The sequence below is a fragment of the Streptopelia decaocto genome (genome assembly GCF_964273445.1).
Source record: "Streptopelia decaocto genome assembly, chromosome: 12".
Classification (NCBI taxonomy): Eukaryota; Metazoa; Chordata; class Aves; order Columbiformes; family Columbidae; genus Streptopelia; species Streptopelia decaocto.
In genome coordinates this window covers 11,374,910-11,401,059 of record NC_138667.1, presented here as the reverse complement: position 1 = coordinate 11,401,059, position 26,150 = coordinate 11,374,910, and the positions used below count along the sequence as shown (strand labels likewise).

General features: G+C 45.7%; 1 protein-coding gene across 1 annotated transcript in view; it reads right to left on the bottom strand.

Annotated features, from left to right (window-relative positions):
• Positions 1–21,048, bottom strand: part of PDLIM4 (PDZ and LIM domain 4) — a 51,421-nt gene extending 30,373 nt beyond the window's left edge. The window contains exons 1-2 of the mRNA XM_082063676.1: positions 20,896–21,048; positions 4,554–4,705 (exon numbers count right to left, since the gene is read on the bottom strand). Coding sequence (XP_081919802.1) covers positions 4,554–4,705; positions 20,896–20,988 — 245 coding nt within the window. The 5' untranslated portion in view covers positions 20,989–21,048. The remainder of the gene's footprint in view (positions 1–4,553; positions 4,706–20,895) is intronic.
• Positions 21,049–26,150: the final 5,102 nt, after the last annotated feature.

Below are 26,150 nucleotides of genomic sequence, written 5' to 3'. Positions count from 1 at the left end.
CCCAGCTGGCAGACTACAGCTTCAGAAAAACCTCTCGGGCTCGCTTCCCCCTCAGGCACAGGCAGGCACATCTGGACAGTGCTGCCAAGGACCTTCCAGCTGTGTGCATCAACAGGAACAGCATCTATTATGCCACAACATCTCCTGTCCAGTGCCAGAGGTCCTCTGGGTGCTCAGCTGTCTTCTCAAGGGATGGTTTTAGCAAGGCACAACTCTAAGACAATTTTATGGCAGCTTTTATTTGAGGCATGACCCGATTTGAAGTAACATATCTTCCCTAATAACCCGGGCTGCAGCACAACCCCAAGAGATATTCGTCCTCAGAGGAGCTGGGAAGGCTGCCTTCAGAAGAGATCAGAAAATATGCACTAATATGTAAGCAAGAACAGGACAAGCTACATTGCCAAGCTGGTCAGCTCTGGACCACAGACTTGCTCCATGCACTTGCCTGGATGCTGACTGCCTTCCAGGGTAAGAACGGGTTAATTGAAAAAAATAATACTGATTTTAGTGCATGAGTACTCGTTCACATGAACATCCATCACTATAGAAAATCCAGATGTGATTTATCAAGCCTGCCATTATTTTGGTTTGCGTTGCTGGATCCTTTGCTACTATTAGAAAACACAACAGCTTTTCTATTCAAGGTGACTGCTGTTTGGAGCCAGCTTCTCACCATGCCATTGTTTTACTGCTGATGCCCTCCGGACACTGCCTACCTCAGCCTTCCAAGAATTTTGTGACAGAGCAGCCGCAGAGCTGCCCTGAGCCCTGCCGTTCTTTGCCAACCAGCAGACCCATCTATTGAGCTGCACGCCCAGCCCTGCTTCCCACAGGACTCAGACCAGCCCAGAGAAACTGGAGCGTCCCCCAAAGAGAAAACACACACTCTTCCAGTTTCCCAGGAGCTGTCAAGCAACCGTGCCAGATACACTAGGAAACGATGCGGTTCCTTTCTGCCAACACAGCCATGCTGCTTGCACTGCAGATCTTTCTGCTGCCTTAAAAACTTCACTCCTCCAGAGGTCCTGGTGCCGCTGACACAGCCCTGGCTCCCCCAGAGCTCCCCCAGCGAGTGAAGCCACAGCAGATGCACTTCCCACCAGCTGGCACAGCCCTCCAGCTGGGGAGGAGTGCTCTGGGTGCTGCTTTCCATTACAGTGTTTGGAAACGCTCCGTTTTTCTCCTTCCAAGTCCTGCCACGCAGCCAGCTAAGAGAAAAAACGTCAAACCTAGTGTGACGTTCCTAATGACAGACTGTGCTAACCATAGACGTGCCAATCTATTTGCAGTCCAGCCACACGGTCACGCCTGGCTGTGGCCAAAGTTTGTGTCACAGCAGAAATCCCACTAGCTTCAGTCGTTTCCTCTCAAGTACCAGGGAGAGATATTGCCTGCACGGGAAAGTTTTACACACTGTTTATTCTACCCACAAATGGTCAGTCCTCCTGGCTCTTTACTTGTTTCTGGTGTATCCAAATGTCTTAATTGAGCAAATTTGATAAATAGGATGATCAGCGTCTCCTCCCGAAGTCAATTCGCTCTCTGCATCACCGACTCCTCTGAAACCCGGATGGGCCACATGGTCCTCAGGACACTCTGACAGACCACACAGTAACTCTCCACCCGTTCTTCCCCTATTCTGACTTTTCTACTGAACTTTCTAGTCAAAGGGCATTTACTGACCATGGTCTGAAAACAAAAAACAATCTTGTTCTGTATCACAGTAACACACAATGCCAAGGGTTCATGGAGAAAGGGCACGGGACAGAAGAAGCCCAGAGGGCTGAAAGCTCTTGGCTGCCAGACTCATGCCCATGTGCCCAGCTGCAGGGAGCCTCCTTTGGTAAGACAGTATTAACATCAGATTTTGTGTCTTCACAAAAGACCTACAATAAACAAGCTCATTATTTCAAATATATTTCAGACAAATGCTCTTACTTCAAAAAAAACCACCTCCTTGTGTTGATTTGCATACTGTATTTTGTTGAAGGCAGCATACAGAGAGGATCCTGCTTGAAGAGCATCCTTCTGACCAAGGGAGAAGATGCTAATCCACATCTCTGCATGTGGGGCTTTCCTGGAGCTCAGTCCAATAGCAGAGTCCAGGGCAGTAACCTGCAACTATTCCAAACAGCAGTTGCTGGACACAGACCCAAACCAACAAAATCCCCGTTACTGCCCCAGGACACTGTTCTGTCACCAGCACCAGGTCCCCTTCACTCTCTGGGAAGCAGGTCCTGGAGCAGGGATCCGCTCATCCTGAGGAGGTAGCACAGGACACACTTCCAGTGATGACTAATGGCTGGGCAGAGTCCTCTGGATCCAACAGGTCATTCAGGAAACAGGAGATAAATCCAAGAGCCATGTCACTGAGAGCTTGCCTTGGGCCAAACTAAAAATAGACCTAATAAAGCATTACTGGAGCTGCTTTCCTTACTGTAGAAAAAATAAACTATTCAGTTTTTCCTATCAAGAGAGGCCACCCCACAAACTTCTCCAGGCACGGCCGAGGTGTGGCTGCTCTCAGGGGAGCCACCTAACCAACCCAACAGCACGATCTCCTCCCTGAGATGAGCCACCCCACACCAAACGGTTCTGCACTGTCACCAGCTCCTGTCCGTTCCCATCTTGCAGAAGCCTGAACATTTATTTTTGTCTGACTACAAGGCATGAGAGCCTTTCAAATCTGTATACATGAAGACTTTAAGGCCTGTCAAAACTAATACAATTCTCTTGCCTAGCAAAGCCCAAGCCACCTCATCCACAAACACCACACCACTGCAAGGCTGCAGGTCATCACCAGCAACACCTTCTTTAGAGAATCTCCTCTGAGCATGCTGCAAGGTGTCCCAGTTAAAACCATCCATGTTTAGAAATGTAGTTGGGCAAACCCAACCTGAAGCCACAGACCCTCCTGCTGCCAAAAGTCTTCCACACAGCAGCTTCCAGACCACCATGAGGTTGTGAAGGAACATTTCTGCATCTCAGACAAGCTAAACAGACAGATCACCCCTAACCCCGCACCAAGGCACATACTTGCACTGCTACAAGACTTCTATCCACTCCTCTGGTGATGGAGAGGAGCTGTACCAGTTTGACACAACGCCTGCCCTGTGCAAGCAGTCACCTCTTAGGAGAGAAGATGCACTTTCACAGAGATACCACTAACATAGCAGCTACCACCACCAAGATCCAAGCACCACAACCATGGGGACCAGGCTGACATCAGCAGAAGGCTGTGCACACACTATGTGTGTGCCTCTCGTGGAAGAGGAGTACTCAAGGGTCTGATCTCAGCCAACAAACAGATGCCAATCGATACCACTGGTTAAAATGGGGTGTAAAAGTGGGAATTCAGCCCATAAGTTCATGCAGTAGAAGTCCTCATACACAAGAAGAAAATGCTGCCATGCTGCAGGTGAAAGTTGTTTTCAGCAAAACTTTAATATAACCCCTGACAAAGCTGTTCTGCTCCCAAAACACCTCAGCAGGTGGTAGCTCACCATACCTTCTGTCACAACACAAGGACTTGCACCTCTTCCAAAGAGCTCCAACAGCCTGTGGACAGCCAGCAAGGGAACCCTTGTCCTGCCCTGGGTACAGCCCCTGTCTGGGTAGAAAACCATCCAGTCCCCCTAAAACTGCTCCTAACGGAAAGCAAAACAACCATTCTCCTTGGCTCTTGGAAATTCTACTTGCATTAAGTTTTCTTTCTCTCTTTCTTTCCTAATGCTGAAGCTGAGCTCAGGGGATTCTGCTTCAGCCAGGCAGTTCAGATACCACTGTCTGATGAACCATGAGGAACCAACAAAGCTGCATTTACAGCAGCACAGTCAGAAGCTATGTGTTTTCCAAGAGAAGTATAAACAGTAAATGATAGCTCTTTATAGCAGGAAATGCCTTTTTAATCTGAAGTGGGAAATTGTATACACGTATTTAAATCTATTACAGATAACATTTGTTTTTTGTAAGCCTTATAAGGAGCACTCATTTTGACTGGATAATGCGATTTGTATTAGGAACCCTTAGCTACAGAATTTCAATTAAAAAAAAACAAAACACAACACCACAACAAAAACATACACACCGAAAACAAGCCTTGGTTTTGCTTTGAAATAGTCTGATAAAGTGGATTTGGTAGGACCTCCAAATGTATATTCACTGAACAAATGTTTAAGAAAATGATAGGTGGATGTTAACGAAGTTAGACGCTTTGCCCAAAGGAGATTTCAATCCTTGTGCTACTCTTGCTTGAGTTAATAAAACCTCTGCTGGGTTGAAGGATCTGACTCAGCTCACAGTCTGCATGAGCCTTGCAAGGTGCAAATGATGATCCACATATACAGATGAGTTGAAGCCTTTTTTTTTTTAAATCAGTGATCTTCAACAAACAATTCTGCTTTACTATTTTTAAAAATGCAGAACAGTTACACAGAGCATGGGGACACACTAAGGACTGAGCCTAAGGTCACATCTGCGCCGGGGTCAGCTGCCTGCAGATGGGCCAAGCAAAGCTGACACAAGTGCACATCAAACAGAAGAGGGCCTACCTGTTCACTGAGAGCAGGAGCTGGTCCATGCAAGCTTTGATCTTGTTTTGTGCTTCTAGGTGTGTCATGTTATCTGTGCTCTCTCCATTAATTGCCAGAATAATATCTCCTGGGCACAGGTCTGCCATGGCTGCTTTACTGCCAGGGTTAATCTATGCAGGGAGAGGAAAAAAAATAGGTTACTTAAAAGAACATTTGGTTTTAAACAAAGTCCAATTTCTTGCAACGAGCAACAGATAAAGGGAATAGTTATTTCTGAAGAAGACACATGTGTTTTACCTACACCAACAGCATCTACCAGAGGTTGGATTTCAGAGACAGGGCTCTCAGGTCACCCCAGTTCTCCAAGGACCATCCTCTAAAACAACCCTCTTTTAAAGAAGAGATTTCTGTTAACCCCAGTCAGTGAGTGATTTCTTGCTTGAAATAATGCAATGCCCTCTTTCCAGAGAGATACTTTACACTCCTTTGGCTTGCAGGCCTTAAATCATGCTTTGAGAGTCAATCGCTAACTATGTAATTAAAAGATGAGCACAGTTACCCTAATTGCTTCCTGCAGAGAAGTTACATTTGACATCAGTTTTTCCTGACCGTTATTCAAATGACTTGTCTCTTTCTAACCCTGCATGGAATATCACACAGCTCATTAAGCCTCCACAACTCTTTCCTTCTGTTTCTGTAGGAATGCCAGAACCTTATAAAAATCATAACTTCTTTCCTGAGGAACTAATGACAGGTCCAGGTACCGTTTGTGGTCAGCCATTAAGACCAATCCTGCAGACCATAAAAGTGTTTCTTGAGAAATTACCATTTTATTTCCATCAGTCCAAATGTGGTTTTAATATTTGCAATAATATAAAATGATGCAAGGCACAGACAGGACAGGTAAACGTGTCTGTTTAAACTCTTAATAGCTACATGCTTGCCCTCTAATTTCCTCTTCAGTCATTCAGAGCATCCGCTAGCGCTCCACTAACCAACCACATGGTTTATCAAGTGAGAAAGTACAGCAGGTATGACTTTTGATTATTCATATCTCACTGCATGTGTGATGGGGCTTTGATTCTGTTCAACCTTGACTCAAACAGGTGTAATGCCCTATCTCAGGTGGTGGGTCTCTGCTTCATCACACCCTGCCTGAAAGATTCAGGCAACATCTTCACCGCTGCATCCTCCATCTCTGCAGGACAGAGCTTACCTAGGTGCATGGTGGCAACCAGCTACTAACAACACAGGTATGGTTTTTCAGTTTGAGATCAAGTGGCAGTCACCAGCTTCACAGTGCCCAAAAAAACCCGTGACCACCAGGGGCCATCGTTAAACAGGCAGCCTTTTAGAAAGGGAGGCATATAAACACCCCCGTTTCAATCTTGTTTTCTCTAGTTTTGTTTTTATGGGGAAACTGAATAGGATTTAGGAAATGGGAGAGGTGCCTGAGGACTGGAGGAAAGCAAATGTTACTCCAGTCTTCCAAAAGGGCAAGAAGGAGGACCCAGGTAACTATAGACCAGTCAGCCTCACCTCCATCCCCGGAAAGGCGATGGAACAACTTATCCTTGGTGCCATCTCAAGGCATATCAAGAATAAGAGGGTCATTAGGGGCAGTCAGCACAGCTTCACCAAGGGGAAGTTGTGCTTGACCAACCTCATAGCCTTTTATGAGAACATAACCAGGTGGACAGATGATGGCAAAGCAGTGGATCTTGATTTCAGTAAAGCATTTAATAATCTCCCACAGCATCCTTACAGCTAAACTGAGGAAGTGTGGACTGGGCAGTTGGGTAGTGAGGTGGACTGTGATCTGGCTGAAGGAAAGAAGCCAGAGAGTCCTGGTCAATGGGGCAGAGTCTAGTTGGGGGCCTGTATCTAGTGGAGCCCCTCAAGGGTCCATACTGGGACCAGTACATTTCAATATATTCATCGATTATTTGGATGAGGGAATAGAGTGTACTATCAGCAAGTTTGCTGGTGACACCAAGCTGGGAGGAGTGGCTGACACGCCAGAGACTGTGCTGCCATCCAGAGACCTGGACAGGCTGGAGAGTTGGGCAGGGAAAAATTTAATTAAATATAACAAGGGCAAGTGTAGAGTCTTGTATCTGGGCAGGAACAACCCCAGGTTCCAGTATAAGTTGGGGAATGACCTAATAGAGAGCAGCATAGGGGAAAGGGACCTGGGGGTCCTGGGGGACAGCAGGGTGACCATGAGCCAGCACTGTGCCCTTGTGGCCAGGAAGGCCAATGGTACCTGGGGTGGATTAGAAGGGGGGTGGTCAGTAGGTCAGAGAGGTTCTCCAGCCCCTCTACTCTGTCCTGGTGAGACCACACCTGGAATATTGTGTCCAGTTCTGGGCCCCTCAGTTCCAGAAGGACAGGGAACTGCTGGAGAGGATCCAGTGCAGGGCAACAAAGATGATGAAGGGAGTGGAGGATCTCCCTTATGAGGAAAGGCTGAGGGAGCTGGGGCTCTTGAGCTTGGAGGAGACTGAGGGATGAATTTATTAATGTTTATAAATATGTAAAGGGTGAGTGTCAGGAGAATGGAGCCAGGCTCTTCTCGGTGACAACCAATAAAAGGACAAGGGGTAATGGGTACAAACTAGAACACAGGAGGTTCTACTTAAATATGAGAAGAAACTTCTTCACAGGGTGACTGGAACAGGCTGCCCAGGGAGGTTGTGGAGTCTCCTTCTCTGGAGACATTTAAAACCACCTGGACACCTTCCTGTGTAACCTCATCTGGGTGTTCCCGTTCTGGCAGGGGGATTGGACTGGATGAGCTTTTGAGGCCCCTTCCAATCCCTGACATGCTGTGATTATCACCCTTTGTGGATCACACTGGGACTGGTCCCAAGACCAAGGCTGGTAACAGTCAGCAAGAGGTAGATGGCATTTGGCACAACACAGACCTGCTGCACCAGTCCATGCATGACTACAGCCACTGAAACTTGAATCAGAAGGTGTTTGAGTAGCTCCAAACCACTTTTTACATTTAAGTAGAACTGGCAGCCTGAATTAAGGCTTTTGTTGCATTGTCAGAGTAAATCAGCATTTGCCATTTGCTCTGCAATAATGTCAGGCAGGCTATTCTGTTCTGAAAAACCTGCCGAGCCAACTCCTTCCCCACTCGCAGGCCCCCCTATGACTCAGCTCAGAGCAAACAACAGGAGGTATTTCTGAACACCCATTAGCTGTAAAGCTCTGACATGGGACATTGCAACCCAGGGTAGGTGTATTTTTTCCCTGGCATGCTTTTGTCCTGCTGCGTGTTTTGAACCTGTGTAAGAAGACGCGGCATTCACAGAGCACCAGGGTCCTTCTACAGTTACAGAAGCTGCCAGACCCACCAGAAAGTTGATCAGAAGCTCCACCAGCACCTCCAAGGAAGCACCTCCATGTGCTCGCCTGCTGTTATCCACTTCCCTCAGTGTCCACCCCACAGGCTTTTGGACTAACAGACCCTCCCTTTGACCCAGGACAGCTGTGTTTTGTTCTTGTCTGTTCAATGCTGCCTAGGTGTCCAATGGACTTTCCTCCCTGCACTGATCTTAACCAGATTGTAGCTTCCTTGGAGAATACGCTGTTCATAAATGGGGCTCTTAGCTGTTTCCTATTTTTAGATTCTGGTTTATTTCAAATTATTTTGGCAGTATTTTCACATTAGCATTTTATGCTAGCCATGGAGATGACTGAGGACTTGAAATGGAGCTGCACTCCAAGAACTCATTAGTTTGAGATACAGCATTGGTGTCACAGCAGCTTGGGAATCAGTACTGTAATCTCTGTCAGGTCCAAAGTTTGTATTTAAGTGAAAAATGTTTAAAATATTTCAAACCAAGTTCTCCTAACTCACAGCTGTGCAAAGCCATTGACACCAAACATGCCACAGAAAGTTCTACAAGCCTGGTTACACATCAGGGTTGCATTTGGATCCCCATGCTAGGGCCCTACCTGCTTTGCTCCATGCAGATCCATGCAGGATCTCCATAAGAACAAGGATGCAATTTTAAATATATTTTTGTAGGAATCTCTACTTGGAGTGACACAGCTGAGAAAGATGACCCTCTACTGTTACACAGAAACAAACAAATAGAGGAGGAAGGAGCAGGAGGGATCTGGTTGTCTTGTTTGGGCAGCACCCACACCCAGCAGCAATCAGCTCAACCCAGAATGCTCCTTATCCAGCCTCTTCCCTGCAAATACCTGAGCATCCACTATTGTAAACACAGGGTTTTTTTGTTCAAGTGATAAACCTTGGTTTGTGTATCAGTCTGTTCTCCAGGGCTATGGCCCTAAGCGGTGTAACTACAGCTGTGTGCATTGCCCACGGGTGTAAGGTCTCCCCCAGGCATTAAAGCCCGGCAGCGCACAGAGGTTTAGGGATGGGGTTTTTACTGGGGCACTCATCCATATTCCCCTCCAGTGGGGGCTCAGGTCTGTCATGAGCGGTAACTGCAGCATGCACGACCTGAACAAAGCATGCGTGAATTTGAGAATAACCTGATACATTACCCGTTAAAAAAACACCGCAAAGAAAACCTGCACCCTGTCACCAGAGCCTGGTGTTCTTGAAAGGGTCCTCCAAAGGAAGAGAGCTCTGAGAACAGGATAGGCTTAAGAAAAGCAGTGATAAGATTTGGTTTGGTTTTGAATTTCTCCACCAGTGCTATGAACAAACCATTTAAAAAAATATCAAGGCTGAATGAACACGGATGAAGACAAGACCAACGGATATGTAACTCGGGGTGGTGTGAGCAGTCTCCCCAGGACAGGCTGTCTCTCCCCACCACACGCTGCCTTTCTATGGGCAATGCCAAGTGCCCTAAAGCAGAGTCCCAGCTCACGTTCTGGGACTGAACATGGGACTGTCCCACAGTGCCTGCTGCACCCCGCAGTGCCATGTCTTGTCTTGCCCACGCTGGGCACCTGCCAGGATTTGGGCTCTTTGTCTCCTTTTGCTCCAGTGATAGCTCAAGCAGGGCAATTACTTGCCAGCAAGGAGCCAGCCCAGGTCCTCACACCCTGCTAACCCCGGGGCTGCAGGGCCCCACGCGGGTGCTGGGATTTCAGGGCTGGAACAAGGTGCTGGTGGCAAATTATGCAGGGGTGGTCCAAGTCCTGATGTTGCTGGCATTTCATGGGTTTCATTCCCTGCAAGGCCACATGTCTCCCAAAGGGCTCTGCGTGTCAACCTCTATGCACCTTCAGAGCAATCCAGTATGGCACCAAGAGCCAAACCCACAGCAAACATCACAGGCTTAAAGAAACAAATATTTGTATTCAGGCTCCCCAGAGGTTTTTCTTTTTCAGCTGGACAAGAATCCTGCCTCCTTTGGAAGCTGTGAGCTCCCAAAACCACAACTTTATACAGCAGCAACCCAGTGCTGATGGGAACTCCCAACCACCAACTTACACTGCTGGTTAATGGTTCCACTGCACTTGCAGGTATTGTCCCACCAACACAAAGCCAGAGCCAACTGATGGAGACTTTGTGTGAAGGTGCACAAGACAGCCTAGTCAGCCCCACAGCTTGCCCACGAGAAGGTAGAGGACCTTCCCCCTGCACCTTCCTGCTCCCGGGTGCTCAGCAGGCTAAACAGCACAGCCTGGGATGCAATCCAGTAGACCTGAACGGTTTTCCAAGAGCAAATCAAAACAACTCAGTAACAGGTTCAGTGCACTAGACCCATCATCTGGGACCAGGGCAGGGATGGAGTTAGCTGGTGGTGAGCTGTTTGTGAGATGATGAAGCAGATCCCACACAGCACTATACATGGAATACCCACTACCCATCACCTAATCCCTGCTGCATCTTCAGCAGGAAGGAACTGAGCATGAAATACATACAGGACTGGTCAGTGTGCTGGGGAGGTCACTAGCACTTGTGTTTTCACAGCTGCTTCTATACCCATAGAAGCACATTTGTGTGTTCTCTGCCCAAAGTGATGGTGCACGCACAGCACAGTGTCTGCTCTGGGAATGCAGCATAAATGCATGTCATTTTTAGTGTTCTTCCAAAATTAAATAAAGCTGAGAGAGCGCAATGTTCTGCATTTCGCCACTCCGCAACAATAGGCAGCTGTTTCTTCATTTCTCTCAAAAAAAACCCACAGATGCATAAGAATATTTAAAGAGAAAATACTAAAAGAAACACAAAACACACACAGCTAACAACACTGTAATAGCAGAGCACACAGAGGTTTGCAGAGCGTGTGCCCCCAGTAAGGAGCTCCAGCTCTCAGGAGCACAGCAAGCAGCACAGTGGCCTCCTGCAGGGATTCACTCCAGTAGGAAGCCAGAACCTACGCTTTTATCCCCTTTCCTAAGCAGCATATTATTCTTCCTAATCCCCCATGGACAAGTTTCCTTTGTGACACCTTCGTACATCCTCCACATAGGACTGTGCTTCAAAAAATACTAGAGGTCCAATACTGGTGCCTGTCTCAATCCTTTTCTGTTACTCCAGCAGGAAAAGGAGAATCTTTAAAGAAAGAGACCCCAGTAAACAGCCCTTCCCTCACTGTCCTCTGTCCCTGCAGGAGGTTCAGTCACAGTGCTGTGAGCATCACCCCCACACCGAGGATAACACTGGGAAACACGACCCACAGGCTGCAGCTCTGGACCAACGCCCCACACATTAGTATCTCTGTTTGCCAAGTCATCAACCAGTGAACTTTATCTGCACAATTACAGCTTTTTTTTAATGAGTTTTTTCAATTATTTTCCCAACCATTTTCCCCCAAGATCACCACCCGCTTCTCTCCTCCAGCCCCAAGCAACCCCCTGCCCAGCCAAGTGGATGCTCTAATGCTATGGAACAGACTGGAAAAAAACCCTGAAGCCAGCAGCAACTGTCTTATCTGGCCACTGGAGCCTCATTAGGATTTCCACTAAGTGCTAGCATCTGACATCAGGCCAATAAAATAAACCACATTAAGGCTACTGTTGCACTAAGCCAGTTGGTGTTGGAAGCTGCATAATCTAATTTAGTAAGTAAGATCATTCACACCGAGAGGAGTTTACTCTTGAAACAGAATTCATGTTATACTTTCCCCCCTGGAGATCAAGCACAGACATGAGACAGTCAGTGCAGAGCAAGTGTTAGGGGCAAAGTCCCCCATGTGTCACTGTGTGTGTCCTGCTGCCCACACGGGGTGACCCTGCACACCCTAGCGACGCCTCTGCTCAGAAGCAGCTTTGCTCCAGCCTTCTCCAGAGTTGGACAAACACCACACGATGAACCAATCAATGCCAATTTGTTATACGAACTTTTCCCCCCCACTCTTTTTCCCCCCAAAAGCCTGCCCCTATAATACCCCATGTCAGGACAAAAGGATGACAGAGCTGGGCGCATTGTTCCTCCTCACTGTCCACACAGGTCTCAGCACGACCACTGGAGAGAAGAACTTTGTATTTATTCTCCTTTTTCCTCAGATTGAAGTACCTACTGAGGCAAATCACACATAAAGGCAGTTTTCTCTCACCCAGAGCTCTTTTTCTTTTACTCTTAAGAAAAAAAGCACTACTGCAAGAAAACACAACATATCCTATCAATTAATAAAGCCATCTTCCCAGAATTTAGTGGGTTAAAACACTCAATCCCACACAAGCTTACATGGACCACACACCACTCTTCTCTTAAATCAATGGTAGTTTGTTACAGGCAGGTCTGGGGAAATTTTCTGTTCTGCAAGCATGATCAAAAGGGCCTGATTAAAGCCTTCAAGAGGCTTTCAAGATAGTGTGACAAAATTCTCAGCTCTTACACAAAGCAAGCCTGTTCTAGTATCAGGAAGCATACTAGAAGGCAGCAGATGATCTTACAGTAGCAATATATTTTAAAACAGGAAGAACCAGGAGCTAAATGACTAACTAATGAAGATAAATTCCCCAAATCCTTTCAGCATTCTTTCCAGGGATTCTCTTCAGCTTTGCAAAGCATCATGCCTTGAACTGATGTACATTCCTTGCCAATCCATTTGCATCTCTCTAATTGCTTATATAAAAGTCCAATGTATCAAGACATTTAGGTATTCTGCACAGCCAATAAATAAAGAGCACTGTTTATGTAACATGACTTTATTAACTGCTGAAGAAAACAAGATAAAATTTAAGAGCATAAAAGGGAAAAAAACAGAGTATGAGTGTTACAAAAGGCAAGACACTTAAGTCTTTTTGAATCCAAGTACTGATGGATCTAGATCCAAATTTAGAATCAGATTCTTAGTGGAGATCCTAATCCAGCTTAACGGCTGAGGTCTCTGTACAAAGAAAAGGCTGAGAAGCAATGAAATGAGATGAGTTTTAAAGCAACCAACTGCATAACCTGAGAGAAAACCTTAAAGAGCTGATTGAGAAAGGCACAGGTCATTCAGACACTCACATCCAGCCTGGCCTGGGATGTCTCCAGGGATGGGGCATCCACCTCCTCTCTGGGCAACCTGGGCCAGTGTGTCACCACCCTAAATGTAAACAATTTACTCCTCATGTCTCACCTGAATCTCCCCTCCTTGAGTTTAAAGCCATCACACCTTGTCCTGTCATAACAGGCCCTTCTAAAAAGTCTGTCCCCACCTTTCTTATTGGCCCCTTTTAAGTACTGAAAGGCCAAAATAAGGTTTCCCAGGAGCCTTCTCTTCTCCAGGCTGAAAAACCCAAACTCTCTCAGCCTGTCCTCACAGCAGAGCTGTTCCAGCCCTCAGATGATCTTGGTGGGTCCTCTGGACTATCTCCAACAGGTCCATTTCTGTCCCGTGCTGAAGGCTCCAGAGTTAGATGCAGGACTCCAGGTGGGGTCTCACTACTACTCTTAGCCACCACCTCTGCTACTACTCTTCAATCTGCTTCATACTCACTCTGCTATGTTTGGGAGCAAGGCCATGGTGGGACAGCCTGCCCACAGGACACCAGCTAAGCCTTGATTTAAGTGCACTTGGAGCATCACCATGGTCCTCCAAGACACTGCACCATTGCATGTCACCCAGCAAACTAGATTCAGCAGCAGAGGAAGCTTTTACAATCATAATTGGTTCATCTCCATTAGATGTTTAATGCTCAGATCTCCCTTCCCAGACACCGACAGCCAGAAACCGGTCATTCCAAACCCTTGTGTGTAGGAACCCCCGGGTGCTTAGCAGAAGACACACAGGAGCTGCTCAGAGCTCTCCCTTTCACACCACCAGCTTTCTCAACCAGAAAGGTGGGTTGATACTTACCTTCCCATCAAAACAAAAGTATCAACTGAGGAATCTCTCAAGAGAAGAAAAATCACCAACACAACAAGCTTCAACTCATTTGGTGAGCAAACCTGAAGCATCATTCTTGTGAAGGCATTAATCTCATATAGACTGCAGGGATTTGTGCCTTTGCAAACACTGGATATTTTGCAGGGTTTAGTCTTTTGTACCAGAAGCTTTACATTTGCTAAAGGCTTTTGGGAAACGTTTTGTAGCTTACAGTGAAGGACAGCATCCAGACCCAGCGTGCTGTGACCTCCCAGCTGGGCCTCTGCTCCGCACTGCCCAGTATTGCACAGTCCTGGGTTTAACTGTTCAAGTTTCTCTTTAGTTCTGCATTGCCCATATGTGACAATTAAGAACCATTACCTTCAATAATCTTCTTTAACCTGATATATTTTGCTTTCTGATGCTTGCACTGTAAAATGTCATTCGCACATAATTGCCTATCAGTCCACAGAACATGTAAAACTACTTAGGGTTTAACGGGTGTGAATCTGAGTTGCTCTGGTTGACAAGAAAGATTGAGTGTGGTAGGGGCTTCAAGGCATCTTTATGATGTTTGGAAAATTCATTGGCTGAAATACTCTTGCACAGCATTTTTTTTTTTAATAGAGCTCTGTTCTCTGTGGTGAGAAAGTAGGGTTTATTTTAGGTCACTGCTGGCTGTAAAAGCTACATGAATGCCACACTCTGGCTTAACATCTTTGCAATTGCTCCAAGTAACCAAACAAATCCTGGTTTTGCTTGAAATTTTGTCAAAGTCCTGAAGTAGAAACCAAACATAAGCTTATCTTCCAGGGCTTGGGGCAAGTGTGGTGTTAACAGCTGCATACAAATCCATGGTGTTAACAAGCTCGGGGTATCAGGTTTGCTTCAGTACACATCTACCAGTGCTGCACCAACAACAAATCAAGCAGAGTGTCTCCTGTGAACATGTTTGTTTTAGCTATTTTATCAGCATTACCAGATCTTGAGAGATCTACTGTTTTCTTTCACACTCTAGCACCTGTGGTCACAGACGACTTCAAAAATAAAAACATTTTCACTAAGTGTTTGGGTATCTAAGACCCATGAGCTCAGAAATCAAACAGCAATCTCAGTTAGAAACACTATATTTAAGAGGACTTGTGCCTTCCAGAATTTACCATGTGACTTCTGCAGACTTCTCATACGCATTTTTCCCCAAGCTAAAAAAAAATTAAATTGCAGTAGTCTGCACTAACTCCACACAATTCATAATGGCATATTTGTATTAAAATTAAAGCAGTGAACTAGCCCCAGCAGGAACCAGTATTATCATCATCTATTGTGATATACAGCAACAATAAGTTTAAGAAACTTCTCCTGGGCTGTATCAAAAGCAGCATGACCAGCAGGTTGAGGGATGGATGGGACTTTGAATAACCTGGTCTGGTGGAAGGTGTCCCTGCTCATGGCAGAGGGGTTGGAACCAGATGATCTTTAAGGTCCCTTCCAACCCAAACCATACTATCATACTATGAAAAAAAACCCACACAAAACCAAAACCAACCAAAACCACACAAAACATCAACTCCACATATTTCCCCTTGTATGCTTCCTACTCTAACAGGGCCATTTTAGTAAGTCTGATGTCTAAATTTACTCTCTTTTATCCCTGTATCAAGTGGGATACAACCATGCACTTTTCCAAAGTGACTCTGAATACCTGTCTGAACAGGCAATCTTTCAGTCTTCAAGAGGTTAGAAAACTGACATCACCATCATTAAAAAAAAAAAAAGCACCACAAATATGACACAAAAACTCAACCCAAACTCCAAATCCCATAGCTACACTGAGCCCATTCTCCTTTGTTCAACCTGGCAGAAGCTCCAAGTGCTTTCAAGGGTGTGCTGGGTTTATTTTGCTAAACTTGCCCCAAGGTCAGACCTTGCATGAATGGACCTACATGAATCATTCTTTCCGCCTGCATTCCCACTCTGGATTATCAGTGTGCTTGATGACGGTAATTAGCATTAAGCTTTAATTCCAGCATATTCTACCATTACTGTCTCCTGAACCAGCACAGGCATTTATTCTTCTCTTTCAGTTATTAAATAAAGCCTCAGTGATAGAATATCTTCAGAAGCAAACATATTTGTTACATACTTTAGTTAGTTCTTATCTGTAGTTCAGATTAATTGTTAAGTACTACTACAGCTTCAGATGTAACCACCCAGATTTCTCATTCCGGACCTTACAAGCAGCAATCATTGGAAGAATGATGAGAACAAAAAAGAATGACAAGCAAAACTATTTCCTTCCACTTAAAAAATAATCATCCCACTTGAACTGTTATGTATAACAAACATTAATATGCAACCAACTGAGAAACTGCTAGCATCACATAGTTCTATACAGGCAATAAAAACATGAAAGATCAGCAGATATCAGCTGGGGTCCTAGTTTTAGGATTTATCAACACAGAGCAACTTCTTTGGTCTGTTTGGGTGCTCTGAACAGAAAGTGCATCAATTCGATTTAATAAACAATCAAATACAAGTTACACACAAAACCAGGAAAAAACTTTAAGGAAAGCAAAGAAAAAAACCCCATTCCCTTTGCTGGCACCTCTGGTTCTTACCTTCTCCACAAATACACACAGAGTAACTGAAGCCCAGCTCTGCAGAGCCCTTTGTGCTCTGCCACCCCAAGCACACACGAACCAGCCTCCCAGGCCACCCCAGAAACCATCACCCCAAGCGGGTTCCCTCTGCATTCAAGTGGGATCACAGCAACACAATCCGGCATTCACTGGCTGCCCTGACGGAGTCAACACAACAACTTCTACTGGAATTCCTCCCTCAGCAGAATTCCTTCTTGAGTATCCTAACCTTTAACAGGACACATATTTGCTCAAATACAACAGCTACTTAGGTTTAAAAGTCAACCTTAACTCAAACAATACCTGGATAATGGATTGCAGACCAATTATTTCTCACCCTTCTTGTGTTACAGTTCCAAGCCAACACTGAAAAACGCATTTTTGCTGCTCCGCTAGAGACTAGTGGGTAAACTGAAGTCAAAGCTAGCAAATAGAGGGAAAACTGTAATAAAAACTTAAAAAAACCCTACAATCAGTCCATTTTTAAATTATTTGTTTAGCCATTTATCCATGACTCTAAAAGCAGCAAGTGCTTGGATTAACACTGGCAAAGTCAGGTAGATGACAACACTGACTTGACTGGTCCAGGAGCTGGACAAGCCCCTTTGGGTGATCAAATGAATTCAGCTACTCCAGCTACACTAATGACTGATTATCTTTTAATCCCAGGAAAAGGGTAGATGAACTGTGATCATACACAGAACCACAGCACTCCCTGATGTGGTTACAACATTGAGAGCAGCTGAGTCAATTATTCCATTTCTGTTCCGGAACCGTGGTTGCTGGTGAAAGACAAGGTCGTCCCTGCCAAAAAGCCCCTTCTCCACAGAGGGCAAACACCCTGCCCAGTTGTCAGCCTGCTCAACCAAGGAAAAGCAGCTGTTAGCTACCAGAAACTCAATTTCAAAGCCACTTTCTATCAAGTCATTAAGGCCAATCCTAACCAGATGTTTTGGCTCACTGCCTTACCCCTATAAATATCAGTAGGAGGAGGAACCATCACTTACCTGAGGTACAACACCCAGTGTAGCTTACTGTAATTGTGGGTATAAAACAAGCTGGGTTTCCACCCCAGAGCACAGCCTTGGGCTACAATTCCCTGACAGCACCCCAGCATCACCCCTGCAGGTACCCGCAGCAGCATCCTTCTGGGCTGCATTTCTCCAGCCCAGACCAGCAAACTCCTGCCCTGCTCACCTTGGTGCCCCAGAAAACACAAGAAGAAACAGGGAGAGGAGAAAAAAAAAAAGGATGGCCAGTACACCTAACTGTTTACACGACCCCATGAGACAGATGCCCTAAGCACACCCTTCTGGATTTGCATTTTTCTTTCCTTATCTTTAATCCTGAAGAACCAAATACTCCAACTCCAGCCCTGGCCACTCTACAGCAGTGCTCAGCATCAGCTGTTTTCAGTCACTTGGGCAATGAGATCTTGACCACTTGTCACTTAAGATTGATCAAAGCACAGATGGAAGTGACCTGTTTTCAAGAAAAAATACATTATTCCTTGATTTCGTGAGCATATTTGAAACAGCTGCAAGGGACAGGCTCAACACCACCAGCTGCACCTGCACAAACTCTGCAACCTCACAGGGGGCTAAAGCAGGCCCTGCTCAGCGAGTCAACTCCATTACAAAGCAGAACTGCACGATCCTTATTTTCCTTGCTGACAAATCTTTATTTTTTTTCAGGTTTGTCCCTTGACAATACTGTTACAAGCCACTTTTGGGGACTATCTTCAGCCTTTCTTCCTGTCCCAAGCTAGGTACTTCTCTCTGCACCATAGTACCTCCTGCTCAGTTCAGCCTGGTCTGGTAGCTCCATTCACACCAACTGCTTCAGTATTCCCCCTCTAGCAGTGGCGCTTTGGCTTCAGGTCCTACAAATGCAAGATTAAGGAGCTCTGCCTTCACTTAACCCAGAGCAATGACACTCAGGTTTGGAGAAGAAGCTGCACCCTTCTGGAGTCCCCCCATCAGACAGCAAAGCATTGCTTTGTTTTCTGTAGTAGCTTAGCAAAGAGTGGAGAAAACCTATTAATGACTGAATACTTTGTTTTTTTCCAACCCCTACACAGATGAATTTGTGTTTCATAAGCAGGCAGCCAGCTGCTCCACCCAGAACTGAACGCGGGTGGCTTTTGGATGCTGTGAATCCCAAACATCAACTTTTAAATTCCCGACCTAACCAGTTAAAGTAGGATGCCTGCAGAGCTGTACAGCCCAAACACCATGGGGCACATCAGTCCTCAGCCCCCCTCGGGCACAGAAGCAGGGCACAAACCCGCATCCCATCACCCCACAGCACGTCGGCATCTTGGGCTCACAGCTGGATGCAGGAGTCCCAGAGTCTGGTCCCGCCTCCTGGCCAAATTTCTGCTTTCCAAAATGTATTTGTAAGGCAATGGCATTTTAATATAAAACAAATATATATATATTTGTTTTCTAAGAAAAGGCACTTTGAAGGAAGCAGAAGACAGACAAAAGCCTCAACAAGAAGGCTCCTTCCTGCAGCAAACCAACTGGGACAAGGGGGCTGGGGGCAGAGTGGGGACAGGGAGCCCCCAGCCTCCTTGCCCAGGTTTCAAGCTGGAACAAACAGATTTCCTGGTTAAAGAATTACAGAATAAAAGCAAATATAGCACCACACCAGCTGCCCTCAGTTCTCTGCAAAAAGGCAGGGTTGCATGGACCCACCACCAAGCAAAGCCCTCTAGCAGCCCCCTCCTGCACCCCCATGGCAAGGAGCTGCAGCAGAAGCTAACTCTTGCCCAATTTTAACATTTCAAGTATTATTCGCAATGCCAGTGAGGCCTCTTATTGTGTTAAGAGACAAAAGCCCAAGCAGAGCACCCTACACCCACATTTATGTTCCCAGCAAGTTATCACCCTCCAAGGGCAGCCATTAGTATCACAGCACATTGGAGCACCACCAAGAGTTAAAAAAGGATCTGATTTAAAAGTCTGCCATGCTCAGTAACATGACATAACACCCCACAACTGTTACTTGTTTTACATCTCCTCCTGATCCAAAGAAAGATTGGCCTAATGAGAATTATCCTCACACCTCCCAGGTTTGCTGAATCAAACAAGGAATTTGGCAACCCACCTGTCTAGGCAAAAGCAGACTTTGTTTTTTCTTGTTTAACATTAAGACAAACTTTCTTCAAAGTTACAGGAAAACAGGCTCCCTCTGCTAAATTAAGATGTTCATCTTCACAACAGGAAGATTTTTACAGTCACCAAGAGGCGATTTTGTGTTTGTTGTATAAATCCATGCCTGGGAGGTGTAGGCTGAGCCCTAAAAGCTGGGTATCTCCCCTTTGCAGACACCCTGGCTGTGTGCAGACCCGTGCCCGGTCCCCAGAGCACGGCCAGCCCCGCCGGCTACTGCTCTTCCATCCTCTACAGCCGCCTCCTCATGCTGCTCCTCCAAAAAAGCCCTCACTGGAACACTTGGTAAGGGACAGACCCAAGTAAAAACAGAGATGTAACGCTGCGTAATAGGTGCATTTGAACTCAGATACAAAGCAAGTGTCTTTAAAACACGCTCTCTTCCATAATTTTTTCTTTAAAACTCAGGGTATACACTTTCCCTCTTCCATCCCAGCTTCGGCAGTGGAATGAAAAGACAGCAAACAGCTTGTATGCGTTATGTGACAATATTTATAAGTTATGGTTCCTTTCAAAGCCTTTCAATACTCTGTTTGTTCAGGCGCCCCAGCAGCGGCTGCCCAGGAGAGCTCAGCAGTACTTCCCAGCCGCGGGAAGGCAGGGCAGCTTCAGACATCCAGCCCTTCCGCAGGGCAGCCCAATGGCCTTGGAAACACCGGAGTCCACAGGAACGTGCCCAGCTCGGGCACAGCACCTCATCCATCACACAGCCCACCGCGCCAGCTCGCTGCGCTCCTTTCTGTGCCAAGGACGGTTCATTTTCACATATATCTATGCACAGAGCCTTTTTCAAGCTAGCCGCGGTGTCTTAGCAAAGAAGTTTCCAGAATACATCTTTGTAAGGTTAAACACAAGTGCGAGTGCACTTACACAGTAATTACTACCAGCCCACTGGGACCCCGTAACACAGCAGCCTGCACAGGGCAACTTCTTACTCACTTAACTCATGCCTTCCTAAAAAAACCCAAAAGCCTGTGAACTTGGTCCCAGGCACAAATCCAAGCCCTCTGTAGCGCTGAGCACTACAAACTTTTGAAAGCCGATCTTTATGAATTAACAGCTAAAAAAAATAAATCAAGTGTGGAGAACGCTAGCTGCTCCACGTTAACACGGGGAAGAGCGGCTGAAAGAGTGCTGCGGTCAGAGGCAAACACTTCTTTGCCTGTATTTGGGGGTACATAGAAGAACATGTATTTTAAAAGGCCCTAAAGGGTACTGCATGCCCCGGGTGCCCCCGGCCCGGCCCCGCTGCCCATCACCTGCCGCCGGTCCCGGCTCCACTCCCCCCGCGATCCCGGCTCACCCTGGAGATGGTCAACGGGGCGCTGAAATCTTTACCGCCCACCAAGCGAAAACCCCACGGCGAAGGGCCACGCAGGACCACCGAATGGGACATAATGGCGAGGGAGGAGAGTGGCTCCCACGACTCCCACTCGCGACTTCTCGGCCGAACGGCTCCGCCGGTCCCCAAATCGCCGGGACGGGCCGGTCCCGCCCCCGACGGGGCGTGGTGAGGAGGCGGGACCGGCCCGGCCCGGCCATCGCTGGGGGGGTTGCGTTTTAGCACGAATTTTCCCCTGTAATAAAGTTAAGTGCGGTCAAAGGCTCCGCTTACTGCGGCTTCGTCCTCTTCGGTGGGAAGAAAATGATGTAATAGGTCGGTAAACACACAGTCACGACTTTTGTTTATTCATCAAAAGCATCATGTCGAAGCAGAAAGAGAAAAAATGGAAGAAAATCACTTGGAATGACTTGGCCGATGCATGACTGTAACTTTGCAGGGGAGTCTGGGGCAGCACCGAGCACCACAGAGCATCTCTATGTCCCAGTGGTGCAGGCGAATCCGTGACCATGGGAGCACCCAGAAGATGTCCCCGCTGCAGAGCGTGTTTCATGTGATGGCTTTCAGGCATGTGGTGGTAGCTCGGAGGTGGGATGGGTGGGCAGTACAGCTGCTTAGTGTCTCCCCTGAAAGCAAAATTCAAAATGCCTGGGCTTGGGAAAACTCCTCTTCCTGGAAAGGGCTGGCCCACTTCAAAAAAAGGGCTAAACAAAGGATCCATTGTTTGAAAAGTCCACTTCCATCAAGTTACTTTCTTGGTGCTCAGTTTCTGTGACTTTGATTTATGTGCTATTTGCTGTGCAGACTTTTTGCAGGACTTTGCTTGTGGCAAAGTTTTGCGTGACCATCTCACCACTGCGCCCGTGTTATCCCAGAGGCTTTGGTCTGGGACAGGGGTGGGAGCTGAGATTTTTAAACACTCCTCCAAGCTATTGCTGCAGCCTTGTGATTTAACGACGTAAATACAGTGAGTGTGATGAACCCAAAACACAATAACCTTTGCTTGCTTTGCTAGAAAGGTACCTACAGAGAAGTTCTGCTGGTCCCAGCAGAGCTTTCACCCATGCTCTTTGTTCCACGCGAGTGTGTGCCTCCACCGAGAAAGGCTATAAAAGCTGACTTTTGTCTGTACAACTGGTGATGAATCATACCTCCTCATTCCTGTATGATATCACCGAGCCTGCAGAAGGCTGGGAGTAGGCTGGCCTGAGGTTTCCTTGCTTGCGTTAAAAAATCCACCCAGCTGAACACCGACGTTTGTCTTGCAGAGAGCTGGAAGCTAGTTTATGTATGTCCCACATCTCCCGCTTGCGCTGGCCAGTGACAAGCAGCACCTCCTTGAAGGACTGAGTTAAACATGCGCACACATGTGGAGCGTCAGCACTGCCGTCTTCTTCCTTTTAGGAGGGAATCCTTTCTGTAAAAGAAACTAAGTTTGCTGGAAAATAGCAACAATAAAAACAGAGAAAAGGAAAAAAGCAGGAAAAAAAATGGAGACTGCAGCTCTGTGAAGTCAAACATTTTTCACTGGCATTCATTACAGCTTTGTTACCAGGGTGGTTTCTAAATTGCACTCAGGCTGCGAGCTGCAGGCTCTGCTGCACAGCAAAGCATTGGGGATTTCAAAGTAATTTGCTGGCATAGGAAATAGATGATCAAAACACAGAAATCCCCACTATTAAAGTATTCATTTCAAACGCTGATGGGAAAGCTGCTGGCTCCAAGGCACTTTCTCTTCAAGGTCTTTTGAATGCCCAGCCTCGGTTACCCCTCATGGCTCATCAAAAAAGTGAACTCAAGTAGAATACAATTAGAATTAACAAAATCAGTATAAACTTGTGGGTGTGCTTATTCCAAATGAGACTATTCCAATATGCATTAAACTGAGCTGAAGTAGAGGCAGCTTTAATCTGTATAAAAGTATCCGCAGCTGAATTGCTCCTGATGGAAAGTGTCCTCAGATTTCAGAATTGCATGAGGAATTAATTTGGCACCACTCTATCAGCAATAGATGTTGTGGTTTTTTTTTTCCCAGGATTTGGGCAATGAGAACATTAACTGAAGAATTCCACATCTCACAGGTGCCTCATTTTCCTTCAATCGCTCACACACCTTTTAACATGTGCTTTCTTTGAGCAAAGCCAATACAATTTTGCAGCTTTACTTCAGTCAACCAAAGTGGGCTCAGAAATATCTATTCTTGTCTTTGATAACTGGAGAATTTTTAAATCATATTTTAAGTTATTTCCAAAATCTATTTGTAGTTCTTCTTCTGGAACAGAACTCAACAGGATCAAGAGAAGACGATAGGAACCTTGCTGTGGGAGTGAGCCTTGATACCCAGCCCAAACCCCGTATCTCCAACCTGCTCATTCCTCAGCTGAGTGCTGAAACCCCACAGCAAGCTCTAACAAAGGCCATGTATTATTCAAAAGAGAGGTCAAACCTGTTCATGAATTCAATCTCATCACTCCACTCACTTTATCTGCCCCCCCCCAAGTATTTTCCTCTGTGTTTGTTTCCAGTATTTTTCCACCCTGGAGTCTTATCACCTCTTTGTTTTGATTTTGAATATTCCATTCTGGCTCTCCTTTGCCACTGGTGACACTCTCGGTTTCCTTCCTTTGTTGTCACAGACTGACTGGGTAAACTACAGATATCCAGCTTTGTGTCCCATTTTGAATGAGCGTTCAGGTTTTCCATTTGTCGCCCTCCCGACGTCTAGCAAAGGTCCCGTGCTTATCTGGGAGGCCCCACAATGAGCCCCCAATGCTGGTTTTGAACATCTGTCCTCATGAGAGTGGTTTCAAACATCGTTATGACTTGGTAGTTCTTCTTAAGGTCAGGAGATTTTGCTGCTCTACAAACTACACATCAGTTTAAGGATGATAAATTGCTCGACAGACACAATTTGAGTACAGTCAGTGCCCCCTTTGCACTGCCCCCAGCCCCTTCTTGAAAGATTATATTTTTAGACTGTGAAAAAAATACCTGATAAACCTCATAAGCTCAATAAATTACTTTTGTCAGAGACATTTGTGAAAGGCTTGTTAAGATAAAGCTTCTTTCTTTTTCAGAGTTTAAGGCAGAATTCAGCTGCTCTATAGGTGGATTTTTTTTTTATATGGGGCCTCAGAATCTCTACCCATACGACTGGGATTGCTAGAAAGTGCAACAGCCCATATTGCTCACTGAAGTAGCAAACTCCTAAATGGCGAAGAATTCATTTTGAATTCACATCCATCAAGTTCAGAAATACTTATTGCAACTTATTTATCCAGAGATTCCACGTGAATGACCTCTCAGAAAGAGCTTTTATTGCACTGATGTCTAATGTAGCAAATGTAAAATTCCAAACTCTAGTTAATTTTATCACCTGAGAATTTGAATATGTCTATCATTAAGGTAAGGTAAGGAAAAAAAAAATAAAAAAAAATAAATATGTATATATAAGTGGTTAATCAAGGCACAAGATCTTACACTTTCAGTGTAGCTGCTGTTGGAAATTTGACATTTAAAAGTAGCTTTAAGCACCAAGCTAGATGTGAGCTTGTGGGCTGGGGTTCAGATTCAGCGGTTCATGGTTTGTGTTTGAACATAATTTGTTGTGAATGTTCAGTTGTATGTTCTAAGGCTGGTTTCTCCTCCTGGTAGTTGTGATTGGAAATGATCCCTGGAAGTGACGCCAGTCACATGAACTCAAAGTTCTTGGAGTAAGGACTGCAACCAATGTTTCATGGCATCTGTGCCATTTGCCCTCCCAGTAGTCAGCATTTCGCAGAGTATAAACTCTTCCTTTCTTACATTAATCAGTAGTACTTGACAGCATCATCTCAACTTCCATTTCCATTGTGTAAATGAGTCCTTTCTGGTGCCTTCCTAACCCAATGGGATTCATGTACAACTGATTCTTTAGAAAACCAAAGTTTATTTTTTTACTTAATAGTTAAAAATATCCAAAATATCCAAAAAACAATATCCTGTGAAAAGAGTTCATTTTGAAACTCATTATTTGGATTAATTCCAGGCAAATCTCAACCCTATGGCAGATTTAACTGCAGGTTTCCAAAGGATTACTTAATTTATAGGCTTTGCAGGATCTCTCAGATCTGAGTTATTATTTTGGCTTTTGAAAGTTCCTTGGCAGATGCCCAAGTGTTGGGAGCTGTCATTCTGAATTCTATTTAATTCATTTGTTTGGCTAAATCATTTCTAAAAAGTTTATCTCATGGATCTAAGCATCCCACAGAGAAAAATCCAGCTGTGATAGAAATCATTAGGATAATGAAAGAAATCTCGTTGGTCCAGTAGAATTCCTTGTTCTGTAATTGCATTCAGATGGAGCAGCCAGCTGCCTCCCAAGGTTTCCCAGCTTTGTAGGATTGTTACAGAGAAAACCGCACACAAGAATCTGTGCTGGGCATGGTGAATTCTGCCTTTGAGTCTCTCAAACACTGTGCAGCAGACACAGAGTCTCAGTAAGGACCAAGGTAGATCTTTCGTCTTTGCAAAATATATTTGGAGGGTAAAATGCAGCAGGGCCTGACCCAAAATGCAGTTTCTTATAATGTTCTGACAAATATTAAGGAGACAATTTTTACACATTATTCTAATCCTTGCTCATCAGAACAGCCATTTACCAGAACTTCGTATGGCTGGGGTTTTGCAACCCATTGAAGAGCAAGGACAAATCCCTACCTCGCAATATTGCAGACTAAACACAAGATAAGAGCTGGAGGATGTTTTTTCCAAGGGGGAACACCGGGAAGCAATGACACAGCATGGTCGGCTCGTGTCGGAGCACAGCAGCAGCTTGTTCTTGATAACTTCACGGAAGGCCATGGAAAAGGACAAGGCAGCTTGTCAGAGAAGCTCACAAAATGTTCCATCGTCCTGTTCACAAATAAAACATGTTTTTTTTATATTCCCTGCTTCCCATCAATTTTGCTGAAAAATGAATTGTCTCCATGTTCACCCCATTCTCAGCCCCACTTTCCATCTCAGCAAGCAGAGCATACAGATAAGCAAGTGCCTGTTAGCTTGGGTCTAGTCTTACTCCCAGCCTCTAATCCCCAGTCTGAGACTAACCTGATGAGGAGCCGGATCAGCGGGAAGCGGGCAGGTAGGGACCCTGCCACCATCAGTCACCACACTGAAGGAGATGCTCAGTTCTTTGTCACCTTCCCCATGAGGTTGTGAGCATAGAATATATTGAC